The sequence below is a fragment of the Dermochelys coriacea genome, chromosome 7 (genome assembly GCF_009764565.3).
Source record: "Dermochelys coriacea isolate rDerCor1 chromosome 7, rDerCor1.pri.v4, whole genome shotgun sequence".
NCBI lineage: Eukaryota > Metazoa > Chordata > Testudines > Dermochelyidae > Dermochelys > Dermochelys coriacea.
This window is the reverse complement of record NC_050074.1, coordinates 90,559,714-90,585,530: the sequence shown is the minus strand read 5'-3', so window position 1 is coordinate 90,585,530 and position 25,817 is coordinate 90,559,714. Positions and strand designations below refer to the sequence as shown.

The 25,817-nt window shown below is 41.8% G+C and overlaps 1 protein-coding gene across 2 annotated transcripts in view; it reads left to right on the top strand.

Moving 5' to 3' along the window:
- The window catches only part of PRKG1 (protein kinase cGMP-dependent 1), an 869,388-nt gene that overhangs the window by 77,787 nt on the left and 765,784 nt on the right, over positions 1-25,817 (top strand). The window contains exon 1 of one of the 2 annotated variants that reach the window (XM_038411700.2): positions 1,581-3,460. The exons of the other annotated variant lie outside the window; for it this stretch is intronic. Coding sequence (XP_038267628.1) covers positions 3,150-3,460 — 311 coding nt within the window. The 5' untranslated portion in view covers positions 1,581-3,149. Of the gene's footprint in view, positions 1-1,580; positions 3,461-25,817 lie in introns of those variants that run through there. 2 annotated transcript variants of the gene reach the window in all.

Below are 25,817 nucleotides of genomic sequence, written 5' to 3'. Positions count from 1 at the left end.
TTTTAGAAATAATTTAAAGTAACCCATTTTATTGCTCATAAAAATGAGAAGCCAATAGCAATGGCTTAAGCGACAGAGTAAGCAGAAGATATGTGCACTTTTATAACCATTGTTGTCAACCTATTTCAGAGCACCGTGTGTATGATGTTTCATAAAACACATCAGTCCTGACCTTCTACACCTTTGCCAGCATTATTGATCCAGTGTAATTTCATGGATGTCTTTTCTCTTACAAGTAACATACAGATATCTAGATCGTAGGTTATGCACTGTTAATGAAATCTAAATAAAAGAATTTTATGTAGCTTTGTTATTTGTTACTCAAAAGTTGTATGGAACAATTTCCATTATGTGTAACAAATGTTTTGTAGTCTTGGCTTGAATCAACAGCCTTAATCTCATTATCTAGGTGTCCGTGTCTGATCTGATAGAGAAGAAAATGAAAAAATAAACACATACTACATCCATTTTAACATTGGTTTCTAGTTTATAAACAGCTAGAGTATATCTGCTTAACTTTAAAATTGAAATATTGTGATAGTATTGGGTGTTGTGAATCTTAGTAAATTGTGCAGGTTTTATTTAAGTGGGGGAAAATATGCAGCAAAATGGGTTCTGAAGTTAAAGCACTTTAGAAAATGTCCATATTTTGGAAAGACAAATTAAATTGCATCACTTTTGGGTTTAACACCAATGCAGTCAAAAGATTTAAACTGCTGCATATTTATTTGAATGGTATTTGAACATTACATGTAACCCATAGTTGTTCCTTGAAAAATATATAGGGGACCAAATATATTCAAGCAGCACAGAGGCTCACAAAATATTTATGGTAAGTGTCGAGCCCCTTAAAACAATAGTTTACATACATGATTTCTGAAGTATTTTTCCCCCCAGCTCTTCATTCCTCTTAATATTATAGAGACCATCAGCAGGTGGAAAGCTGGGACCATGGAGTCAGTCAAATGACTGTAATCAACAACAGAAAAAGATTAAAAACTGGATACATCTGCAGTTTGTCGGATCTTGTATATTTTCAATCATGTGCCCTGAATTATACTTTCAAAATAGAGAACAAGTCTAGCCACTCCTACCACACACACAAAGTTTGCAGCACTCATGCAGTAAGATGTTAGGGCCCAAACACCCATTTGTGGCACCCTACACCTGCTATATTCTGCCAATTTTGGGGCCTTGCCCCAAAATTCTAATACCTAAAAGAAGAACAGATGTAGCCACTTCTACTTCACTGACAAAAACTGAACCATAACACATCTTGGTACATGAGGGCTGCAAAAACCCACATCCAGTACCTGGATCTCAGCAACTTCTGTCCCTAAACCCCTAAATTGTGTAAGTGTGATAGAACACAAGTACTGCCTGTGCATTGAGCCCTGCTGGATCCTTCCATTTTTGGCACCAACCCCCCAAGTTGTACTGTCCAAATCTATATCATTGCTCTACTAGACAAGAAAATCTATGCTCCAGCACATCATCTGCAAAACAAAGCTAAAACTCACATTTTGTGCCTGGGTTTTGCTAGATCTGGAAAAAGTTCTATTGCACATGTAGAAGCCAAGTGTGTCTGTTCCTATTCCATTATAAAAATATCATCTGATCCATCCTGGCACATGAACATGTGAAAAATCCAAATAGACACCTAGATCCAGCAGGCTATAGCCAAGTTTTTTTTTTCACTTACAGTATGGGGATTTATGGCTAAAGGATTGTGTGACTTTATGGACAGTGGAAGTTGGGTGGTTGCTGTCAAAAATTGGCAGGACCAAAATGTCGGGTTCTTTGCACTGTTGTTCAGTTGGAATTTGGTTGGGTCTGGCCTTTTTTTTTTTTTTTTTTTTTAAGTGCAGTAGAATAACAATCATTCTCTACTGATGCTGTGGAATTTGGGAGATGAGGGATTAAAAACTCTCTGGATACAGCTACTGGAACCATTTTTATGCCCTTATTCTATTGGAATGCATCAGAGTCCAGAAACTTTTATGTACCAAGTGGCTTGTTCTCTATCCATGTAGCGGAATTTTGGGGATTGGTGCCCAGCACTAGAAGGATCCACCAGGATTCAAATGATGTCAATTTTTTTTTGAAGCATCCATGCACCAGGATGTGCCAGCTACACACTTTTGGGGAGGGGGAGATGCAGTAGGAGTGGTTATACCTGTTCTCTATTCATGCTGTGCAATTTGGGATGTGGGACAAATCTCTGCAAGATCCAATAGGCACCCTCAGCAACACTATGAACGGATCTTGTGCTTAGCAGTCTGTTTCAGGCTAAATGAGAGTTTAAGTTTCTTCTAAATTTAAAACCGACTTACTGGCATGTGAAACATTAACCGTAGTTGCTTATTTCTAATAGTTGTAATGACAGTGAATTAATGAACTAAGTGTTGGCTGTAAAATCTGAATGCCTAGGAAAGGGGGAAGCAAAGAGATCCTACACTGTAACTGTACTGGGTGGAAACAGATCAAGTCGCGAAGATTTTTTTTCCCGTTGGAGTAGATTTGGCAGCCTGATGATGTATTTCTTTATTTGGGGGAGTGTAACAGGGGTAACTGCAAGAGTGTAGCGAACTGCAGCCCTGTCGGATGCCGGACGTGCCCTTAAAAATGTGGCATTGAAAATTAAGCGGCTGGAATGCAAAATCACCTTCTGATGCCCCCGCTTCCAAAACAATGTCGGGGCAGAGGCTCGTTAGCCTTCAAGCAGCCCTACCAGTGCCACAGTCATAGGGGCCGTGCATGTGCCGCGGCACCCAGCAGACGCCCCTTTCTCTCTATCTCCCCCGCCCCACTCTGGCTCTGGCTCTCTCCAGTCTAGCCTGACGCAGGCAGATCGAAATCACCCTGGACAACCCAGCCTCCGGTAGAGTGGTGCCGGTGGGGTTCCGTTTAAGATTATGTCTCTAATCCTCCTTCCGTAGCTCAAGCGCGGCTCGCTGCCAGATCGCCCAGCCAGCCGGCGCAGGCTGGAGGCGTGTTTAAAGGGCGAGCGGAATCTGCCGGCGGCAGGTCGATCGGGAGCGGTCGGCAAAGTTGGCTGAAGTGGGAAGCTGCGGCTACTTCGGGGAAAGTTGCTGGGAGCGGGGGAGAGACCGGCTGCGGAGGAAGGCGCCCCTGGCCCGAGGAGGAGCATGGGCACTTTGCGGGATTTACAGTACGCGCTGCAGGAGAAAATCGAGGAGCTGAGGCAGCGGGATGCTCTCATCGACGAGCTGGAGCTGGAGCTGGATCAGAAGGACGAACTGATCCAGAAACTACAAAACGAGCTGGACAAGTACCGCTCGGTGATCCGGCCCGCCACCCAGCAGGCGCAGCAGCAAACCTCCAGCACCCTGCAGGGGGAACACAGGACCAAGAGGCAGGCAATTTCAGCCGAGCCCACCGCATTTGACATCCAGGATCTCAGCCATGTCACCCTTCCCTTCTACCCCAAGAGCCCACAGTAAGCAGGGTTTAAGCGTTGTGTACATCCTGTCTTTGGTAGTTGAATGGTCTCTGTATTGTCTGTCCATCCACTTGTTTAGACGAGTCCTGCACCTTCTGTTTTCCATTTCTGTTCTCATTCTCAGAAATATTCCTCCTAACGCTTCTCTTGGGCTGCCCACATTTCTTCGACCACGGTAACTGCTCGCATCCCTATTCCGCCGTGTCTTTGTCAGAGGTCCCGGTATTCCCGAGCCCACTGGGAGCAGAGTTCCTAGACCGTGACGGGGGAAAGCGCGTTCTCTCTATTACTGGGGTGAAATTGCCCTTCCAAAAAATAACCCCGCTAACGGCTGCTTCATCAGACTGTCTTTTCCAATGTGGTACATTTTGATGTCTGTTTTTGTGCTCATGGTTTCTGCCCTGAATTTGTCCGCATTGCTGAAAGGTTGACGTTTGAACTCTATGAAGCAAAACAGAATTGACTATCCTGATTATTTTTCCCCTCTAAGAAAGGTGTTGCTAATTCCTGAGTCGCTATAGTTAGCGCCCAGAATTTGACAGGCAAATCCAGTCTTTCTTTCTTTCTTTCTTTCTTTCTTTCTTTCTTTCTTTCTTTCTTTCTTTCTTTCTTTTTAATTTGGTATTGCATCTGACAAGTGTGAGGTTTTTAAAGGTCTTATCTGACGCAGATCCATAGTGTTACTGGTTTCATAGCGCTCTGCACAACTGCTTTGCATGTTTCCCGGGGTCAAGGCTGTATCTGAGCTGTGGCTGCTGGCGCTGTTGTCAGGTAGCTAAGTTTGCACATTTTTAGGTTTAAACATCATCCTCAGGGACGGAGAACTTGGATATAAAAATTGGCTCCTGGCTGTAGCTTAGCAGCCAAGCCTACCGAACTACTAGATGAGATTTAAAATATAAATCCGACACACAAGACTCGCTATACTGCATTTCAGTCATCACCGATGTTGTAATACAAGTGACACAACCAAGGAAATTCCGAGGTTAAAAGTTGTGTTGCATGTATACACTGAGCCAATTATTGCTAAGTATTGGAGCAGATGTTGTCATGCGGTTCTGGGAAACCCCTACACTGTCTATGCGCAACAGGAGTGAAGGGCTGAGGGGAAGAGTGTTTGTTTGTTTCCTTGCTTTTTTGGTTTTATTTCCATCCTCAATAGTCTTTGTCTACAACATTTTGTAACTAGACTGCTCTAGCTGTAACTTGACTGCTGAAAACTTGGCAGTCGTCCTTGGTTCAGGTGTGTAAAGTGTTTTCACTGGTGCTCGTCATGCAGCATCTCCCCTTCAGCCTGGTGTGAGAGAAGGTGTTCATAGTTTGATGGGGCAGGGAATGTAGGTAATTGCGGATGCTGTTTAGAAGGGAATGTCTGCTGATTTTTGAGCTCCGAGAGCAGTTTTTGTGGCTCAGCTAATAACGCTTACTTGGCGACACAAGTTCTCACCCCACTTTTAACTTAGTCTTGTAAATTAATTTAAGAGATTCATAGATACTAAGGTCAAAAGGGACCATTCTGATCATCTAGTATTGGCAGACATACCTGTGTATCTAATGAGGCATGTGGCCTTGTCTACTTAGGCACATTTGGCTAAGGAGAAGGTGCTAAACTAACAGTTCCCTGGATAGTTCTGTGGCATTTTATGGAGGGCTTTGGAGTAATAAATATCAAGCAATTAAATGTATTAAAAGATAAAATGAGAGATAGCTAGTTTGGGGTGAACAACGATCAACACCAATAAGAGACCTCTTGTCAACGAAAAGTATAGCTGATCAAAGCTTTGCAGACGGTGTAATGTAGAGTGAGAGGTGAGGAGAAGTTGGTGGGTGAGTGACAGGTGTGGGGAATTCCTTATCTGCCCAACTACAGGACAAACGGGGAAGATCCTAAGGTTGAAAACCATGCGCAGGTTTCCATCAGACTCACGTTCTGAGTAATGCCCTGTCTTTCTTGATATTACTCCTCCCCGCGCTTCCGAGCTTTTTCGAGGGGGAGAAAGCTACTCCTGTGACTTGGTTGTCAACACACTAGATGAAGGGGCAGTTGCAATAAATCTCTTTCAAGCTTTAAATAAAACTGGGAGATCATCTATCCTTGTTTCACACTTGCCGTCACAGACTATGCAAAGTGGTTTAAGTGAGAAAACTGAGCATGTATGGAAGAGAGACACTATCCTCCATACAGTGCTTAATATCTTTTTCACTCCCCAATAAATGTTGATGTGTTTTGGTCCCATAATCACGAAAAAGCTTGTATACTCTTTAATTCATGGCTTATATCAAAACACGACCCGCAGTTTCATGTGTTATCAGCACGATTATTTTTAAGTCATTTTGGAAATTTTTCATTTTTGATATATAAAAAAGGTTTGCAGTTCAATATCTTAACTTAGAACATTCTCCTAGACCATAAGGTGAGTAGGAATTTGTGTGGGTGAAGCAAATCTGCTAGAGGAAATATCTCCTAAATAAAATATATACCCAATACTAAAAGCTAGCATTGAGTCTCTTGTACACGTTACAATAGGCTAGCCTCTTTCTGTTAGAGTCAGTTCATTGCTTGCCTAATGTTCTGTTTAATTATTTGACGCGTCCAAATGTATTTGTCTGGTCTGTAACCATCAAATGTGTCTTATTAAGAGTTAAAACTCAGAATCCCTGCTTCTGGGAAGTCTCTCTCTCTCTCTCTCTCTTTCTCTTCCATTCCCCCCCCCCCCCAAAGCTAGTCAAAGACTGGAAGGGGAGAGGGACCTCATTAAGTCAAATCTGTCTGATGTTTATAGCTGACGTTTTCCTTATGGTATGAGCTGTTAGTGAAAGGAAGGCGGGAGGGGGGGGATGTCTCACAACATGGCTTATGTTAAAACCATTCTTGTACTACTTTTTCCCATGTGGGAAGTATGAAGCAGGGCACTCCAGCAGTTTGACACGTGGCTATTGTATTCATTCCAGTTTGTATGGGATTTCCCATAGAAAAGTCTTTGAAGACTCTCTATTTGTGTCAGTGAAGCATAATAAGCAAGGATAATATAGGTCTGCACTGTCCCTCAGTCTGGCTGAAGTGAAAAACAAAGTGGCTAACAGATCTGGAAGTTTCAAAGTGAGCTATAGATTCACTGAAGTGGTTCTTGGAAAGTGACATAATGCAATAACTCTGATAGGTAATACAAGATCACAAAAGCTTATGCTCAAATAAATTTGTTAGTCTCTAAGGTGCCACAAGTACTCCTTTTCTTTTTGCAGCTACAGACTAACACGGCCGCTACTCTGAAACCTTAAATAATTGATATAGCGTGGTGTTTATGTGACCATAGCTTATTAGCACCATAGTGTCCAGGAAGTGGAGTTATTGATTATGAATATCCAGATTGTTTTAGATACATGGGTTTAAATGACCACCTTTTAAGCAAGTGAATGTGAGCGCATATAGAAAGTGCTATTCAGAGTTTACAGAAATATTGTCTTGCATAAGAACCACTTTCCCTTCAAGGTTAAGGGCAATTCAGGTCCAGTTGTGAGAGTCAGAAATAAGATATGTAATTCACTGTGTTATCCAAATATTGACGGGGGAGGGTGTGTGTGTCACGAAATCATACCAAAATAAGGTACTTTGCTGGCATCCTTTTTATTTAGGGAACAAATTCACAAGAGTGCCCTTCTAATTCTCTCGGGCCTCTTTAGGTAAGGGAGTGATTTCCTACTGTAGTTTGGCTGACTTTTTTCAATAGTTTAAGAATGTAGCGATAATGTGTAGTTTTGAGTGACTGTAACATTTGACTGAGAAGACTGTTACATCTCTTCAGGAGGAAAAGGGATTGTATTTTAAAATGCATCATTCCACGGAGTACTAATTCCATTGTGAAACCTTGCACGTCTCATCCTCTTAATTGTTTCAGTGCTGTATAACCCTTGTAGCAGGTCCATAACCCTCTTACGATTAGTAGAGATCACAAAACTTTAATAAAAGGCAGGAATCATTAACACGAGGCCTTCTTTAATTCGCACGGTTTGGCTCAAGGTTTGCAGCAGTTATTGCGTTTCCCGGCAGTTCCAGGTAGACGTGGAGTTATGTGTTTAATTTACTTATTCATTCATAGCCATTTAGGAGAGAATCCCCCAACTCCTTTCAGTGAGGGGGGAGGGATAGCTCAATGGTTTGAGCATTGGCCTGTTAAACCGAGGGTTGTAAGTTCAATCCTCAAGGGGGCCATTTAGGGATCTGGGCAAAAATTGGGGATTGGCCCTGCTTTGAGCAGGGGGTTGGACTAGATGATCTCCTGAGGTCCCTTCCAACCCTGATATTCTATGATCTATGTAATAGAATGCTAAACTGCTTCCACGGCCACTAGAACAAGGAAGACCTCAACAGGCTCCTGGGAGAGGAGGTAGCGGGATCGTTTGCGGGGCCGCCAAATGCTGCCCCGCAGAAGAGGGGGTTTATAATGGAAACGCTAACAGGGTCCTTCAAGACAGCGGCCCTCGCGGCTGCCCCTCGAATACAAATGGCAGTTTCCTCTGGCGGCTGGGGCCCCATTTCCAGGCTTGTGTTCCTGGTTTCGCTGAAGACTAGGGTTTGGTTTCCGGGTGGGGGAGGGGAGCAGACTCCCTTTCCAACGCTGCCATTGGCTGCGAAGGCCCGGCACTTGTCGGCCTAGCCCTGGAGGAGCTCCACGGTATCCTAGCAACCAGTGGCCCCCGCTAGGGCTGCGGGGTCTCTTCGCCCCCTCCCCTCTCGGGGCCCGCCCAGGCCCGTGAGTGGGCTGAGTTCGCCCGTCAGCCCAGCCGCGCTCACGGGCACCGTCCTGATTTCGTTAGTGTCGCTGCTGCCGCCTCTCCCGCCCCCCGCGCGCGCGCGCTCTCCGGTCAGTACCCGGGGGCTCGGCTGCTCGCAGGGATCTTTCAGCGATTCAGTCTTACGGGCGGTGCGTGGGAATTTTCTCGGCAGATTTAACAGCCCCTCCCGCAGCTAACGTGTGACGGGGGAGCAGCCGCCGGGGAGACTCTGCCGTGGACCAGCTCTCTCTCTCCTTTAAGACCGGACACTAGCATGGGTGGAAGCGTTTGAAGGGCTCGGCGGGTCCCAGACTCTCCTGCTGAGTCGACCTGACCCCCTGTGTGTGGAGTGGGAAGAGGGAGAAGCTGAGGATGGGGAGCAGAGCTAGCTAGAGAGGATACGGGTATTTCCACTCCCCCCCGCCCCCCCCCCACCTCAGCTTGGACACCTGGGTTACCTAAAGGTACGGTCGTGGGCGGGGAAGTTCAGCGGACCTGGCCTGTTTTGTGGGGAAGTTGGGGGAGAAGGTTGCACCCGTTCAAAGCTCCCTCCAGGCCTGACCGCGCTTGTGCTGTATTTGCAAGTCATCCGTATCCCGCAGCGGCTAATTCCCCGCTTTGCTGGGGGGGGGGGGGGCAGCGTTTCCCCTACGAAGCAGCTCCTGGGTATTTGCGATGGTGACGACTAGCTTGCATCGGAGGAAGACGTTCACCCTTCGCAGCTCCAGACTGTAGCAGCCTCCTCTCTCGCCCCCCCCTCCCCGCCCCCGTCTTCCCAGCCAGCTGAAGTTTTTCCATAGCTATTTTTCCTTTTAAGGCAAATAGCCGGAGCTCAACACTGGATCTCGAATTGAAACAGGCGGCTCCAGGAGCGAGAGAAGCAGAAAAGAGACACCCCCCCCCCCGACACCCCCTCCTGCCCAGCCCCCCCTTGTCTGGTTAATTACAAACATCCGGGTTCACGTTAGTCTAACTCGCTGCTCTGCGAGGCGCTGCGGAAACGAACGAGCAGCCGCCGTGACCAGGGGAGGTGGCGACACCTGGGGAGAGACAGAACTACCTGGGTCTAGCCCCACATTGTGGTGTCAATTTTCTCCTCCCTCTTCCCCGCTCCCCCCTTCACATTGTGCAATAAAAATACAGGGAACAAGTCTTGTTGTTCCAGTCCTACGGGGAGGAACCTGGACCTTGCCACAGCTCTGCTCAATACAGCCCCCTTCCCACCTCCACCCACTTCCCTACCAAAAAATGGGTCCAGCACCTAATTCAAGATGGAGCTACACAAACTTTTGCTTCAAATTCTAGTGTTTAGAAAACCTGTGTAACCATTCCTACCACGTGAGGACCATGTTTTTGACCCTGGCACATAGGCTAAAAGCTGGCTGTGGCTCCCAATTCCACAGTGAAGTAAGAGCAGCTACGCTTGTTTAATATTTAGCTTGCATAGTTCGGGGGTTAGGGTAAAAAGAAATTGCTCATATCCAGGTTCTGGATAGGCATTTTTGGCTGCACTCTTGTGCCCCCAACACACAGAGGTCCATATTTTTCTGGGAGAGTAGGAGTGACTCTTGTTCTCTATCCCATAGAATTTGGGAAAGTGAGGCCAAAAACTGGCAGAATCCAGGTATATACATCTTTTATTCCCTCCTCTCACTCCCAAGACTGCATATCTCTGAACTTCCATTGAAGCTCTGGCCCAGTTGCCACCACCTCACCAGCCCTCCTCATTTCTGGATTCAGGCTGATGGAGGGTACTGGTAGCTTATCTCTCCCTCTTACTGTAAATTCTTTGATAAATGGTTAGACACTTCTAATTGTTTCTGATAGGGCCCATTTAAACGTGTAATTTAATGATTTCTTAGGGCTAAGAATGGCAAAAGGAAAGGCTTTATATGCGAGATGAATGTTTAATATAATTGCAAATACCTCTGATGAAAATAAACTTCATCTAATCAATGTCAGTAGCAAAGTATTATTTTCCTCTCTGTCTTAACATATGAAAATGTATTCAGCAGTTATATAGCACAGTAGATGTAATAAGGATGTCTGGAGGACCAGAGGTGTTAAATTACAGAGGGACGTTAATCCTCAGGAAAAATAAATTTATTAGGAATAAATATTTGTCACACATTTGTTGTACCTAAATGTCATGGATAAAATCACATGAATTCTGATAGGAAAGATTAGTTTCTAATTTAACATTTTATTCTCCAGCAATTTGATGTGAAGGAATCCGAATGATTGTCAAAGCACTAGAAAATCCACAGAACCCTGCCTCATGATTTTCAGATAATATTACCAAATTTAGGATTTGTCACATTAAACTGTGTGGTCAATAATTGACTGTAAAGCTTGTGGAAGTGATGTGACTTGAAGCAAAACAGGTTCTGAATTTGTGCAGGGTATCATAAAATATAGAGAGCCTGGCAAAGTTTTGATATATCTAGTGTGTCTAATAATTCAAACTTACTTCCTCATCCCATGGATCACTTATTTGTTTTTTTTTCTGTACACATTGGTGATAATGGACTATAAGGTGGACAGAAAGCTGGCTAGATCATCGGCTCAATGGGTAGTAAGCAATGGCTCTGTCAGGGTTCCCTCCCCAGTCTGAACTCTAGGGTACAGACATGGGGACCCACATGAGAGACCCCCTAAGCTTATTTCTCCCTGCTTAGGTTAAAAACTCCCCAAGGCACAAATTCTCCCTTGTACCTTGGATTAGGTAACGCTGCCACCACCAAGTGATTTAGACAAACTCAGGGAAAGGACCACTTGGAGTTCCTACTCCCCTGTAATATCCCCGCAAGCCCCCACACCTCCTTTCCTGGGGAAGTTTGAGAATAAACAAGATGAGCACAGACCAACCTTGGCTTTTTTAGGACACTAAAAAAAACCCCCATCAGATTCTAAAAAACTTTATTAGAAAGAAAAAAAGGTAAAAGAAGCACCTCTGTAAAATTAGAATGGAAGATAATCTTACAGGGCAATCAGATTCAAAAACACAGAGGATTTCCCTCTGGGCCAAACTTTAAAGTTACAATAAGAAAACCAGGAATACACCTTCCACCCAGCACAGAGAAAAATCACAAGCCAAAACAAAAATAAGCTAACGCATTCCCTTGCTAGTACTTGTTAATTTTAATGGAGTTGGATTGCTTGCTTCCTTGATCTGTGTCCAGCAAGCACCCAGAACAGACAGACCAAAAGCTCCCCCCCCCCCCCCCCCCCCCCGATTTGAAAGTATCTTGTCCCCTTATTGATCCTTTTGGTCAGGTGCCAGCCAGGTTACCTGAGCTTCTTAACCCTTTACAGGTAAAAGGATTTTGTGCCTCTGGCCAGGAAGGATTTTTATAGTACTGTATACAGGAAGGTTGTTACCCTTCCCTTTATATTTCTGACCGGCTCCATGTCTAGTTGGCAGCCGATATCAAGCAGAGTGCCCCAAGGGTCAATCCTGGGGCCGGTTTTGTTCAATATCTTCATTAATGATCTGGAGGATGGCATGGATTGCACCCTCAGCAAGTTTGCAGATGACACTAAACTGGGAGGAGTGGTAAATATGCTGGAAGGTAGGGATAGGGTCCAGAGCGACCTAGACAAATTACAGGATTGGGCCAAAAGAAATCTGATGAGGTTCAACAAGGACAAGTGCAGAATCCTGCACTTAGGACCGAAGAATCCCATGCACCGCTACAGACTAGGGGCCAAACAACTAGGCAGCAGTTCTGCAGAAAAGGACCTAGGGGTTACAGTGGACAAGAAGCTGGATATGAGTCAACAGTGTGCCCTTGTGGCCAAGAAGGCTAACGGCATTTTGGGCTATATAAGTAGGGGTATTGCCAGCAGATCGAGGGACGTGATCGTTCCCCTCTATTCAGCATTGGTGAGGCCTCATCTGGAGTACTGTGCCCAGTTTTGGGCCCAACACTACAAGAAGGATGTGGAAAAACTGGAAAGCATCCAGTGGAGGGCAACACAAATGATTAAGGGACTGGAGCACATGACTTATGAGGAGAGGCTGAGGGAACTGGGATTGTTTAGTCTGCAGAAGAGAAGAATGAGGGGTGATTTGAGAGCTGCTTTCAACTACCTGAAAGGGGGTTCCAAAGAGGATGGATCTAGACTGTTCTCAGTGGTACCAGATGACAGAACAAGGAGTAATGGTCTCAAGTTGCAGTGGGGGAGGTTTAGGTTGGATATTAGGAAAAACTTTTTCACTAGGAGGGCAGTGAAGCACTGAAATGCATTATCTAGGGAGGTGGTGGTGGTGGAATCTCCTTCCTTTGAGGTTTTTAAGGTCAGGCTTGACAAAGCCTTGGCTGGGATGATTTAGTTGGGGATTGGTCCTACTTTGAGCAGGGGGTTGAGCTAGATGACCTCCTGAGGTCCCTTCCAACCCTGATATTCTATGATTGCAGCCTAATGCATTATGTTATGCATATAATATTAAAGTTCTATACAGTTACCTTAAATAATGCTTTTATTCTAAATTAAAATATTTTACAATGTAACTATTACAGTGAGAGAGGGTGATTTCCATTTTAATTGGCCACAATTTTGCAGGTGATAAATATGCTTTGCTCAAGAAAAATACCTGATATTTTCTTGAACAGTCATGACACAGTGGCATGAAGCCTTGTGCCTAAGGGTAATACCTTTTCAGGTAATGTGAAGTCTTCTGGAGATATTCTGTTCATCATCCTAACTGTCCAGTCAAATCTGTAAATTATGGCTTTGATAGCATTTCTAACTTGAGCCTCAGAATTAGGGGAGGGAAAGAGAGGGAGAGAGAGTACTGTCATGCCAAAGAAGAAAAATGAGAACAGTGAGTTTTGCCCCTCTGGAGTTACTGTTTATGATAGAATATAACATGTATTAGTCACACTCTGCCAGTTGTGCATGTACCTAGATAATGTACTGTATGAGGAAGCTGATACTCTTCATGAGGAAGTTGATACAACTGATACTCTTGTCATTTTTAGACTTAGTTTACTGAAATCCTTAATGACTGAATTACAAGTTTCACGTACATATTTACATGCAAAGAAAATATCTTCTATTGGGTTTACGTGGGTTTGGCAGGAAAACATGTCTTTTTGCTTATATAATTAAAGTCAAACTAGCAGACAGGCAAATCTTGGAATAGCATGTGATGTTCTGTGAAACAATTATGGCGGCAGGGGGAAGCTGGATACAGAACAGAAAATAACCCGGAATATGCATCACAAGCAGTAACATACACATGGGCAAAGCACGATCAGGGCCTTACTGCAAGTAATTCCATTGACACAATGGGATCAAACCTGCAATTTTGAGGAGCTTTGAAGGTCACTGGAATGCAGAACTACTTGGCCCATGTCCACTTTCTCCAGCTATACATCTGGTGTACTGTGACTTGAAAGTGAAGCAGCAGACATCTTCAGATGACTGGTTAATACATCTTTACAGGATCTGGCCTTGCTAACATGAGTAAGGACTAATCAAATCAATAACAGTTAATTAATCTGGGTCCTGAAAGTGCATCATAGGGACTAGGAAAAGTGATCCTAGACATTTTAGAAGGCACTATGCAGTTAGTTGTGTGGATGAATAGTACTGGAATGAAGCCGTATAGTAGACTTTTTGTGTACGAGAAGACCCTTGGTCTAATATTATTCACTTTACTCACATGACTGAGACTACTTATCTGAGTAAGATTGGCAGGATTTGGTCCTATTATAATTCTAAACTCATGAAGTCCAGATTTTGGGGGCTAGTAGTAATACTGAGTACATACAATGTTGCATATGAAAAGCTGTGTACAATAACAAACTGCAGCAACTCTCTGAGGATTTTCTGCAGATGGAAAAGTTGAGTCACAGAGAAGTTAAATAGCTTACTCAAGGTCACACAGCAAGTCTGTCAGACGCTAGAGCTGGGATTAAAACCCAGTCATTCTTGGCTCTTTGTCCCATAGCTGGATCACAAGGGCTAGGTAATCGATCAAAAGACAAATTTCGATTGCTTTAGTCAGACAAATAGTGATTTCAATTTCAATGGGACTACTTGCATGAGAACAGCGAACAGAAGGCCATAGGTTTGCTAAACACAAAGATTTATAATTAAAAGTAATGCCGGCCTAAAATTTTCTTATAACTGAATAGCTTAAAAGAAGTTTGAATAATTGGCAAAGATTTTGGGATAGCTGACTAGCTTTCTACTATGGAAAACTGGTCAGGCAATCCTATAACAAGTCTTGTTTTCCTATCTGTGAAAGTTGTCTCTGTTTTTCATTGCCTCCAATTTGATTTCCCACATGTTAATATATAAAATAGCATCAGGCATTAAAGGGATTATGTTAGACTGAATTTGTACCAAAATTGAGATTTATTTAAAAAAAAAATATTTAAATCTAAGACCAATAGAGTTTCCCACAACTAGGGAGTCTAATTTCTCCCAAGAATCAGGCTTTCATGCTGTTCCAATTTGCACCAAAATCAACAGGCTTGTGCCCCTTGATGCCTAGAACATTCCCTAAAATTTTTCAATTGATCAGATATGGAACTCCAAAGTTATTGGGTTACAGAGAAGTGCTGTTGAGTTGAGTGTTGGACCTTACGACACTCAGCTTTGGCCGAACAATTCACTCCACTTTTATGATTAAAGATGCTATTCACTTCTCTGTGATATGATTTGATTGGAATCAAATCAGGGAATATGACTAAGAGTGCTCTTTTAACAACTGTTAAACTTTATACTGGCTATTTTCCCATAGTAAAAACAAAAATGATTTTTAAAAAATTGTCAGAAACAAAAGCAGATTCATGCTTTCTGAAGGCTGTACAGTTTGTCCCTGTGGAAATAATAAAATTATGCTGGGAATACAAACTTAGTTTTACAGAAAGTAAACAGCTAATGGGTGTATAGCGTATATTGAGCCTAATCTTATTCCCATCAAAGATAATGGGCATTTTGCCATTGTCTTCGGTGAGAATAGGGTTGGGACCATAACAACTAGGGTGGCTGATTAATCACTGTTAACTCATGCAATTAACTCATACAAATTAACCGCAATTAAAAATATAAATCATGATTAATCACACTGTTAAAGAACAGAATATCAATTTAAATGTATTAGATATTTTTGGATGGTTTTTCTACACTTTTCAAATATATTGATTTCAATTACAACACAGAATACAAAGTGTTCACTTTATATTATTTTTGTTTACCAATATTTTCACTGTAAAAATGATAAAAAAATAGGATTCACTTCATACAAGTACTGTAGTGCAATCTCTTTATCATGAAAGTGTAATTTTCAAATGTAGATTTTTGTTTGTTTGTTACATAACTGTTTTGTTTTTGAGCAATGTAAAACTTTGGAGCCTATAAATCCACTCAGTCCGACTTCTTGTTCAGCCAATCATGCAGACAAACAAGTTTGTTTACATTTACAGGAGATAATGCTGCATGCTTATTATTTACAATGTCACCTGAAAGTGAGAACAGGCATTCACATGGCTCTTTTGTAGCCAGCATTGTAAGGTATTTACATGCCAGATATGCTAAACATTCGTATGCCCTTTTGTGCTTCAGTCACCGTTCCAGAGGACATGTGGTGATGCTTGTTTTAAAAAAAAGCGTTAATTAAATTTGAACTCCTTGAGGGGAGACTTGCGTGTCTCCTGCTCCGTTTTACCCACATTCTGCCGTATATTTCATGGTATAGCAGTCTCAGATGACGACTAAGCACATGTTCATTTTAAGAACACTTTCCCTGCAGATCTGACAAAACACAAAGAAGGTACCGTTGTGAGATTTCTAAATATAGCTACAGCACTTGACCCAAGTTTTAAGATTCTGAAGTGCCTTCCAAAATCTCAGAGAGAGGAGGTGTGGAACATGCTTTCAGAATTCTTAAAAGAGCAACACTCTGATATGGAAACTACAGAACCTGAACCACCAAAAAAGAAAATCAACCTCCTGCTGGTGGCATCTGACTCAGATAATGAAAATGAACATGTGTCGGTTCACACTGCTTTGGATTGTTATCGAGCAGAACCCATCATTGGCATGGACGCATGTCCTCTGGAATGGTGGTTGAAGCCTGAATGGACGTATGAATCTTTAGTGCATCTGGCACATAACTATCTTGTGACTTCGGCTACAATGGTGCTATGGGAATGCCTGTTCTTACTTTCAGGTGACCTGACATAAATAATAAGCAGGCAGCATTATTTCCTGCAAATGTAAACAAACTTATTTGTCTGCGTGATTGGCCAAACAAGAAGTTGGACTGAGTGGACTTATAGGCTCTAAAGTTTTACATTGTTTAATCGTGTGATTATTCACAATTAATTTTTTTAATCGTTTGACCGCCCTAATAAAAACACATTTTTCTTATGTAAGTATTTTCTGTAAATTACACAGCATTCTTCCATACAGTCTAGTAAGAAGAAAAGTGACTTATTTTTATCAGTTACCAAACTTTTAAAAATGCTGTGAATATAAAATTGGGAAATCTGCCAAAATCCCACAAATGCATTTTCTACAAAGAGGAAATTCTACAAGTCATTTATAACTACAAGAGTTATGATTTTTTTTTTAAAAGGTTGTATAGCCTTGGGGAAAGTACAAAATATATTTTATACACACACACACACACACACACACACGATTTAGATGAATCCTTTAGAAAGCTAAATTGGTTCTTTGAAGACATATGCATACATCTTTTGTGGACCAGAGGGATATTTTCAATAGCAATAAAGTAAACCAGAAATATTTATACTGAGGTGCTCTTTCTAGTTCAGAGTGTTTGCATAAAGTAATATACTAATTTATAAATGGTACATTTGTATCAGTTTAGATGGAACATAAGGGCCCAAAGAGTCAAAGGTGTCAATATGTCCCTGTAACTGTCTAACTTGATACAAGGTTTGGTATACAGAGATCTTAGCCTGCTTAGTATCATGGCAACCACTATTAAAAATCCTTTAAAATATTTTAATAAAGGTACTGAAAAAGAAGAAGAAACAGTTAAAGCATTTGAGGTGTGAAATATTATATAAGACTCTCATTATAACATATTTTATTCCCATTCCCTTTCCCTTTAGCTATGGAGTTGTTAGAAGGAGACCTCCCATACTCAACAGTTTCTAAAATGGTATTAAAGATGGAAATAACTGTCCTTTTTAGGGGAACAGAGAAGAAGTCAGATGAGATGGTCTGGAGCGGTGGTTGTTTCCTAGAAGACAAAGAAGACACATGCACACAAAAAGAAAGAAAATGCAACTTCTGTCTCTGCAGTTGGCTCTCGCTTGCAACCTGACTGTTTGGAAACACACAGCCCTAGTACATGGTCTTATGAGCTGACAAATATGTACCAGCAGCATTGGGCTGTTTTGGGCATTAATTTTACCAGCTGCTTGTCACACTTACAGCAGCATAGGCAGACTCTCTTAGTAGACAGAACGCAAAATAAGAGCAATACGAAAAAGAAAATGAGGTGTGAAGGGAAAAGTATCCACGAGAGGAGTGGGAGGAGGTGACCCAGCTTTAGCACTTCAGTGTAGATTCTACCTATGCTGGTGGGAAGGCTTATCTACTTCCCTGAGAGGCAATAGTTAGATTGATGGAAAAATTCTTCTGTTGACCTAGAACTGTCTACATTGAAACTTAGGTCAGCTTAACTGTGTTGCTCAAGAGTGTGGATTTTTTTACACCCTAGGGTAGTGTAGTTAGGTCGACCTAATTTTTTAGTGTAGACCAGGCCAGAGTCTCCCAGCCCAGATGGTGTTTAGCCAGAGCCAATGGAGGAAGTGATGTCATCTGGGTCCCTCAGTTTGGGCAGGACTTCACTCAGGATCAGGATGAAGAAGGTCTGACGGTGTTACGGTAGATTCCTGGGGTCCATGAGACAGCAGGGGTAGCAGTCATGATGGTAAAGCTCACTCCTTCCTTATCTTTCAGTGACTAATCATTGCATTCACTCCTCTCCCCCAAAATCTTTCCTTTTAAGGACACCAAAACGGAATGATAGGCTATTCCACCCATCTCCTCATTACTTTAGTAACCAATTAGGCCTGATTTCCAACACACCAATTTTGGTTCATTGGTTTCTGGTCCCACACTTTGTCACACACTGTGGTGTAGGTGGTGCAACCAAGTGGTCAAAGCAGGAGTCAGGCTTAGTGGTAACAACACAGCTAGAAGGCAGAACCAAAGTCCTGGTCACAAGGCAAGACAAGCCAATGGTCGGAATCCCGAGTCAGAACAGAACCAGAGTTGTGGTCAGGAGACCGGTGAGTGGCTGGAGATGGGGTTGGGAGCAGGAACAAGTGCAGGTCGGATCTACAGGAAGCATCTGTGGCACAGCTGTGGGTGGAGAACACATTGAGCAGCTGCTGTATTACTGTTGCTACAAGGCTTAAATGATGATCTGTTGGCTTTTTGGTCCAAGCAGGGAGCACAGTCTCTTAGTGAGAGCTCATTGGGCCTACTCAAGGTTGTGGGGTTGCCAGGCGACGTCACTCAGAGACAGTGCTTTTCTTGACGTACTTTTCTTGTTTACTAGGCATGATCTTAACACACTCCATGAGTTATTAAAGTAGGCCTTTTTGTTTAGACTAATTCAGCCTGTCTACTTTTTAAACCACTTTTCCATCAACATTTATTATTATAGGTTGTTGTGCTTATTTTATGAACTTTAATCAACTTTCCTATAGCTAGGCTCACAAGTGGGTTAAGTTTATAGGCCCAATTATCACAACAGTCCATGCTGCGGTAACTGGGAGCTTTACATTAACTAAATTCACAAAATATAGGTGCTTGAAACCCATATATTCTATTTGTAAAATGAGGTCAGTAAAAGCCATGACTAAATCATTAGAAACTAAAATTCATTAGGGAGCTCTCATTTGAGAACTACACAACCCCCAAAATACAGCTTAAATTATTACTATCTAAAATGGAGGGAGAAAAAAGCAGTCAAAGCTTACAAGTAATACTAGCATCTATACTTTAGTTACATTACATTATGGCTTCAGTGTTTCACTGCAGAAAATGACATCTCAAGAACAATGTTGTAATGGAAAACGGTGGTCAGTCATTCTAGCACATAGTAGGGGGATGGCATTATAGTAGGTTACAGGTATCATATCACCTAATGGGGTAATAATGAGAACTGAAGTTATAAACTAATTTAATTTGGCATATATTCAAATAATACAAGATAAATGCATTTTCAAGTGATCCTATTTATCATTCTTTTGACCGTAATTAGCATTTAAAAGTAACCACAGTGGGACAGTGATACAATGTTAAACTGACTGAATGTGGTTTATCTTGATTTAAAAAAACCAGAACAAACAATTTATGTACACAGGGAAATCTGTTAATTCTCAATTAAACAGTAAAATTCACTAATGTCAGTAAGCTTCTGCTGGTAGCAAAAGGTTGTGAGTTCCACTCCCTTGGGTTTTAATCAAATGCTGACATTGTGATGTAATAGCAGTGCAATGATGCACTATTAGAAATGTCAGCTTTCAGATGTGATGCTGAACAGAAGTCCTTTCTGCCTGTCTTTGTGGCTGTCCAATGGGAAGTTAAAGATCCCAGGTCAGATTCTCTCCTGCTGTTGTGATCATTCTGTACCACTCAGGCTGTATAAAATGGCTGGTATCTGGTGCTAGCTGAGAATGTCCCTCCACTATCCTGATGCGAAGGAATGATATGAAGAATAAGATGCCAATGTGGCTTCACCAGGAGCTCTTTAATGATCTGAAAATCAAAAAGGGGAAGCCTACAAAAAGTGGAAATGTGGACAAATTGGTAACTAGTACAGAAGAATAGCACAAGCATGTAGGAACAAAATCAGAAAGGCGAAGGCACAGAACGACTTACACTTAGCAAGGGACATAAAAGGCAATAACAGATTCTTTAAATACATTAGGAACAAGAGAAAAAGGACAAGTATAGTGTAGCAGTGGGGGGGGAGAGCTATTAGCTCATGACATTAAGAAAGGTGAAGTGTTGATGCCTATTTTGATTCAGCCTTCATTTAAAAAGGTTAAAGATGGCCAGATACTAAAACAATTAATATGAACAACAAGGGGCAAGGAAGGCAAGCCAACATAGGGAAAGATCAGGCTAAGGAATATTTAGGTAAGTTACATGTATTCAAGTTAACAGGCCTGATGAAATTCATCATAGGATACTTAAGGAACTAGCCAAAGTAATACTGGAACCATTAGCAATTATCTTTGAGAACTCCTGGAGGATGGGTGAGGTCCCAGAAGACTGCAGAAGAGCAAAGGTAGTACTTACCTTTAAGAAGGGGGAGCAAAGAGGACCATGGTAATTACAGACCAGTCAGCTTAATTTAAATACTTTTAAAGATCCTGGAGCAAATAATAAAACAATCTATAAGTACCTGGAGGATAATAGGGTTATAAGAAATAGCCAGCACGGATTTGTCAAGAACCAAATAATTTCAAACCAATCTAACTTCCTTCTTTGACAGGTTTACTGACTTTGTGGATAGGGGGAGGAGCAGTAGATGTGATATCTTAATTTTAGAAAGGCTTTTGAGAGAGTTCCACATGACTTTCTCATAAGCAAACTAGGGAAATGGGATCTCGATGAAGTTACTACAGTATAAGATGGGTGAACAACTGTACTCAGAGTAGTTATCAGAGGTTTGCTGTCAAACTGGAAGGGTATATCTAGTGAGGTCCCTAATGGGTCTGTCCTGGGTCCGGTACTAGTTAATATTGTGATTAATGACATATAATTTGTAGATGACCCCAAGCTTGAGGAGTTGCTAGCACTTTGTAGGACAGAATTAGAATGCACAATGACCTTGAGAAATTATTGAATTTCACCTTGTTGAATTCAGATCAAAGACAAGTGCAATGTACTTCACTTAGGAAGGAAAAATCAAAGGCCCAACTACAAAATGGGGAGTAATTGAAGAGGTGGTAGCCCTGCTGAAAAGGATCTGGGGGTTATAGTAAATCACAAATTGAATAATCACAGGTTTCAGAGTAGCAGCCGTGTTAGTCTGTATTCGCAAAAAGAAAAGGAGTACTTGTGGCACCTTAGAGACTAACAAATTTATTTGAGCATAAGCTTTCGTGAGCTACAGCTCACTTCATCGGATGCATCCGATGAAGTGAGCTGTAGCTCACGAAAGCTTATGCTCAAATAAATTTGTTAGTCTCTAAGGTGCCACAAGTACTCCTTTTCTTTTTACAAATTGAATGAGTCAACACTATGATGCTGCTGAGAAAAAGGCTAGTATTCTGGGTGTAGTAATCGGAATGTTGAATGTAAGACATGGGAGGTAATTGTCCTTCTCTATTTAGCACTGGTAGGGACTCAGCTGAGGTACTGTGTCCATTTCGGGGTGCCACACTTTAAGAAAGATGTGGAAAAATTGGAGTGAGTCCAGAGGAGAGCAACAAAAATGATAGGTTTTGAAAATCTGACCTATGCCGAAGGCTTTTAAAAAAAACTGGTCCTGTTAGTTTTGAGAGAAACAATACCGAGTGGGGACCTGATATCAGTCTTCAAATATGCTAAGGACTGTTGGAGGATGGTGATCGATTATTCTCCATGTCCACTAAAGATAGAACTAAAAGTAATAGAGTCAATCTGCAGCAAGGGAGATTTAGGTTAAATACAAAGAAAAGCTTTCTAAGTATAGGGGGCAGTTAAGCTCTGGAGTAGGCTTCCAGGGAGGTTGTGGAATCCCAATCATTGGAGGCTGTTTAAAAACAGGTTGGGTAAACACCAGTCAGGGATGGTTTAGATTTACAGCTCAGGGGGCTGGACTTGATGACTTCTCAAGGTCCTTTCTAGCTCTACATCATGGACGGCCGGTGACCCGGCCATTGCGGGAGGCTAGCTCCCAGCCCCTCCTCTTGTGTCCAAGGCCCTGCCCCTCCCTATCTGCGCCCCCACCGCAGCCCCTAGCACTGGGTGGCCATGGGGCAAAGTTCCAGCCCCAGTGCTCTGGGCGGCACAGCCAGCCCCAGTGTGCCGGGCGGCAGCGCTCCCAGCCACGGTGTTCCGGGCGGCCAGGCAGTGCGGCCAGTCCAGGTGTGCCAGGCGGCGTGGCCCCAGCACCAGCTGCCCTGACTCCCTGTGGGAGGCAGGCCAGCCAACCCCAGCCAAGGCAGAGCACTCTGGGAACTGCAGGCGAGGACCTAGCCTGGCCTGGCTTGGGGGCAGAGTGTGGGCAGGGCCATGCTAGGATGTTTGGGAAAGCACAGCCTACCCATGCCTACGATACCTGCAACCCATGCCCTACATTTATATGATGCTTTGGAATAAAAGCACCACATTCTCTGGTGTGGTGTAGCCAGAGCAAAATGACCCTAGAGTTGGTGTAATTGGACAAGAGAGGATCACTGCTGTGTAAGCATGATCCCTCAGTGGCATAGTAATGACAAACAGGGTTTTGTGCCCTTCAGTCTGTCTGCTGCTGGGATGGCCGAGGATCGTATAGGTATGGCCAGGTTGAGCCTCTGCCACAATGATTCCCCTACTGCTTTTTAGCTCCTTGAGGCTGTTTGTATTAGGCATAAATTAGAGCAATCCTTAGGATACTCTTACTTTGAGCTCTGTGCAGGACAGGACCCTGTGCATGGAGTGCAATGGTGATATTTAAAACCACCTTTTCACATGTACTCTGACCTGTGCTCTGCCAAAGCTTAAGATCGTGCCTAGGCTGTTTTAAGATTTTATGGGAAGAAGCTTTTCCTATGATTTTTAAGTAAGTTAAATTGAACAGTCTTCAGTTTGTTCCCCAAAGTGAGTATTTTGTTGTGACCAACTCTCCAGACTCATTGTGAAAGTACAATTAAGTTCTAGCAGCTTGTATTCCTGAAAGCATTGTGCACCTTACAGGTTGGGTAATTACTCAGAGAAATGAGCTAATGTCCTAATATTACAGAGGAATTACTATACCAGAACAGAGCAATGGCATATCTAACTTCTAGCAGTAATCTACCCTGAATGCTTAAGAGGAAGGCAAAACACAAACATGCCCACTGCACAAAACATAATGTTCTCTGTCTCTGAGATGATTTCATGAGTCAAAGGAAAAATTTGTTCTGAATCACATATTGGTGAAGAATTGTATGTATTTTTAGAGAATATAGCAAAGGACACACTGACTTGATATGTCACTGCTTTTTTGACTGCTGTGCTCTTTGGTACAGATATTGTATGATTCTAGTAGTCCAGAAGCACAGTCATATTCCATGCCTTATCCAACTATGTTAAGGGTAATGGAGAAACTGAAATCTTTTTAAGTTAAATTGTGGCTGTTAGTAGTTCCGATGCTAGATCCATTGTTACAACTCCATTTAATGTCATTGGACATCCTCAATGCCCTATGTCATTGCTACTTCTAGTCCACTGGCTTTCGTTCTGCATAAGACCTATTAAAAATTCCTAGAATTTTTACTGTTTTTAAAAGAGAAACATTGGCTGGAAATGTCTGAATATGTAGGTTATTTTTGAAAAAAAAAGGCTTATAATTTGGAAGAAATCAACCTAGGGTATATATGTATGCAGAGAAATCCATACCACTACCTTGTTTTTTATATTTTGTGAAAAGTTGGTGGAATGAGGAAGACTTTTAGTACAATGAAGCTTATTACTATTATTTTTTCCCCCCTTTTCTTCCTTTAACAGCCGTGATGGTTCACTGTCATCTATAGCAGCAAATCAGATGGATTGATTATAAAACGAGTGTAAAAGATAGGCACATGTATACTCCGTAGGGTGTTTACTACAACCTCTGCAATTGCATTAAAGTCTATTAGTTACAATGGTAGACTGCATACCTAACCTCCACAGTAGGGTTTGTATCATGGAAATAACAGCATACTTGTGGTACAACAGCAAGCACAAGAAACTACATTTTATAGTGTTCATGCAGTTCATGCATGGTTTCCTAGGAAACTAGTACCTGAACACATATGGTAAAACTTTAGCAGTGGTGGTTGGTTTTAAAGTATATCAATAGAAAATAATCTCAGACTTTTTAAAATGGAGAAATTAGGATTCAAATGATTGGACTCTGTGTAAGCCTTGTTTATGTTAGCAAAAATCTTGAAATAAAATATTGCTCGCTAAAACTGTGGTTGAGCCAGATTGTAGTAATCGTGGGGTTTTTTTCTGTCTGTGGCTGCATTTCCCCCCTTCCCCCGAAATCTATCTGTGATTAGGTTTATAAGCATATCTCTTAGAGATGCCTCTCTTTAGAATCCACAAAACTGTTGTGACATATGAGTCTCAGACCAGATCCGGGTACATTACAAAAAATAGATTTGAAGATTTCACTGTCAGAGCAGTTCATTTTGTTCAAATATTTAATTTTCTGTGAGCTGAATGAAAATCTCAACAAATAGGAGAGATAACTAACATCTGTCTGTTGCTCAAACCTGGATCTTGGACAACAAATACAAATATTTTTATAGCTAAAATATGCTATTTTAGGTACAAGAAAAATATGTAATTAATTTTACACAGGCATACTAATATTTATACTGACTTTTAAAACGGCACAGATATTGATTTTTAACATATATAATCAATAGATTCCAATATTAAATTGTGTGTGTGTGTGTGTGTGTGTGTGTGTGTGTGTATATATCTATATGATTCTGTCCAAAAAAATTAAGCTTTGCGAGTACAGAATCTCCATTGGTTTCTGCAGCTTGGCAGCCACAGTCTAATTCTGATTCAATAGTTTAAAAATAATTTCAGACATGGAACACTGGCTTTAGACTTTTCATCTCATCCTATTCCTTCCCTTTGCCCCGCTCCCATAACACAGTCCCTCAGACTGGCCAAGACTTATTACTATTTAACCGTCTGTCTGATGTGGATTTTTGCACCAAATTCACAAGGGGAGAAGGATTTGTTAGTGTCCGTGTGGCCCAAATATAAATGGAAAAAAACGAATTTCATGAGATGGACATCCTTTCTGATGAATTCTGTGGCTCAGACAGCAGAGGTTCAAGATCAGCCAGATTTAACCATCAGCATGATTTAAACCTATATTCTCAATTGAATTGGTGATTTGCTTTATATAATTACAATGTGTCACACATGAAAGAATGCATTTAAGCTGTTAAGTGGGTTCACAACACTGACAATCAGAATAGCTGTGGAGATGTTTTGAAAATGCTGAACTTTTAACATCTTGAAAAATCCCTTCACTAAATGGAAACTAAAGTATATTTCTATCATCAAATATTTTCACCTTCCTCTTTTATTATATATATATTTTGTACTGTAAAGTGCATTTACATTTGTGGTGATTGTTCTTAATTTCATTATTGTTTAGATCAGTGATTAGCACATGCACAATTTTATAAGGGAATGTGTATCAATCTGAATTTTTCTGGTGGGTAGTTGATACTCAACCAGAAATTCGAGATGAATAACTTTTTTTTATTTTTATTTTTAAATTGCTCTGAGAGGGTCCTTTTTCATGTTTTGGAGTGGTGTAAAAAATTATTTAAACCAATGATACCCAAATTGTGGCATTGAAGTTCAGTATATCTTTTGTGGAAAC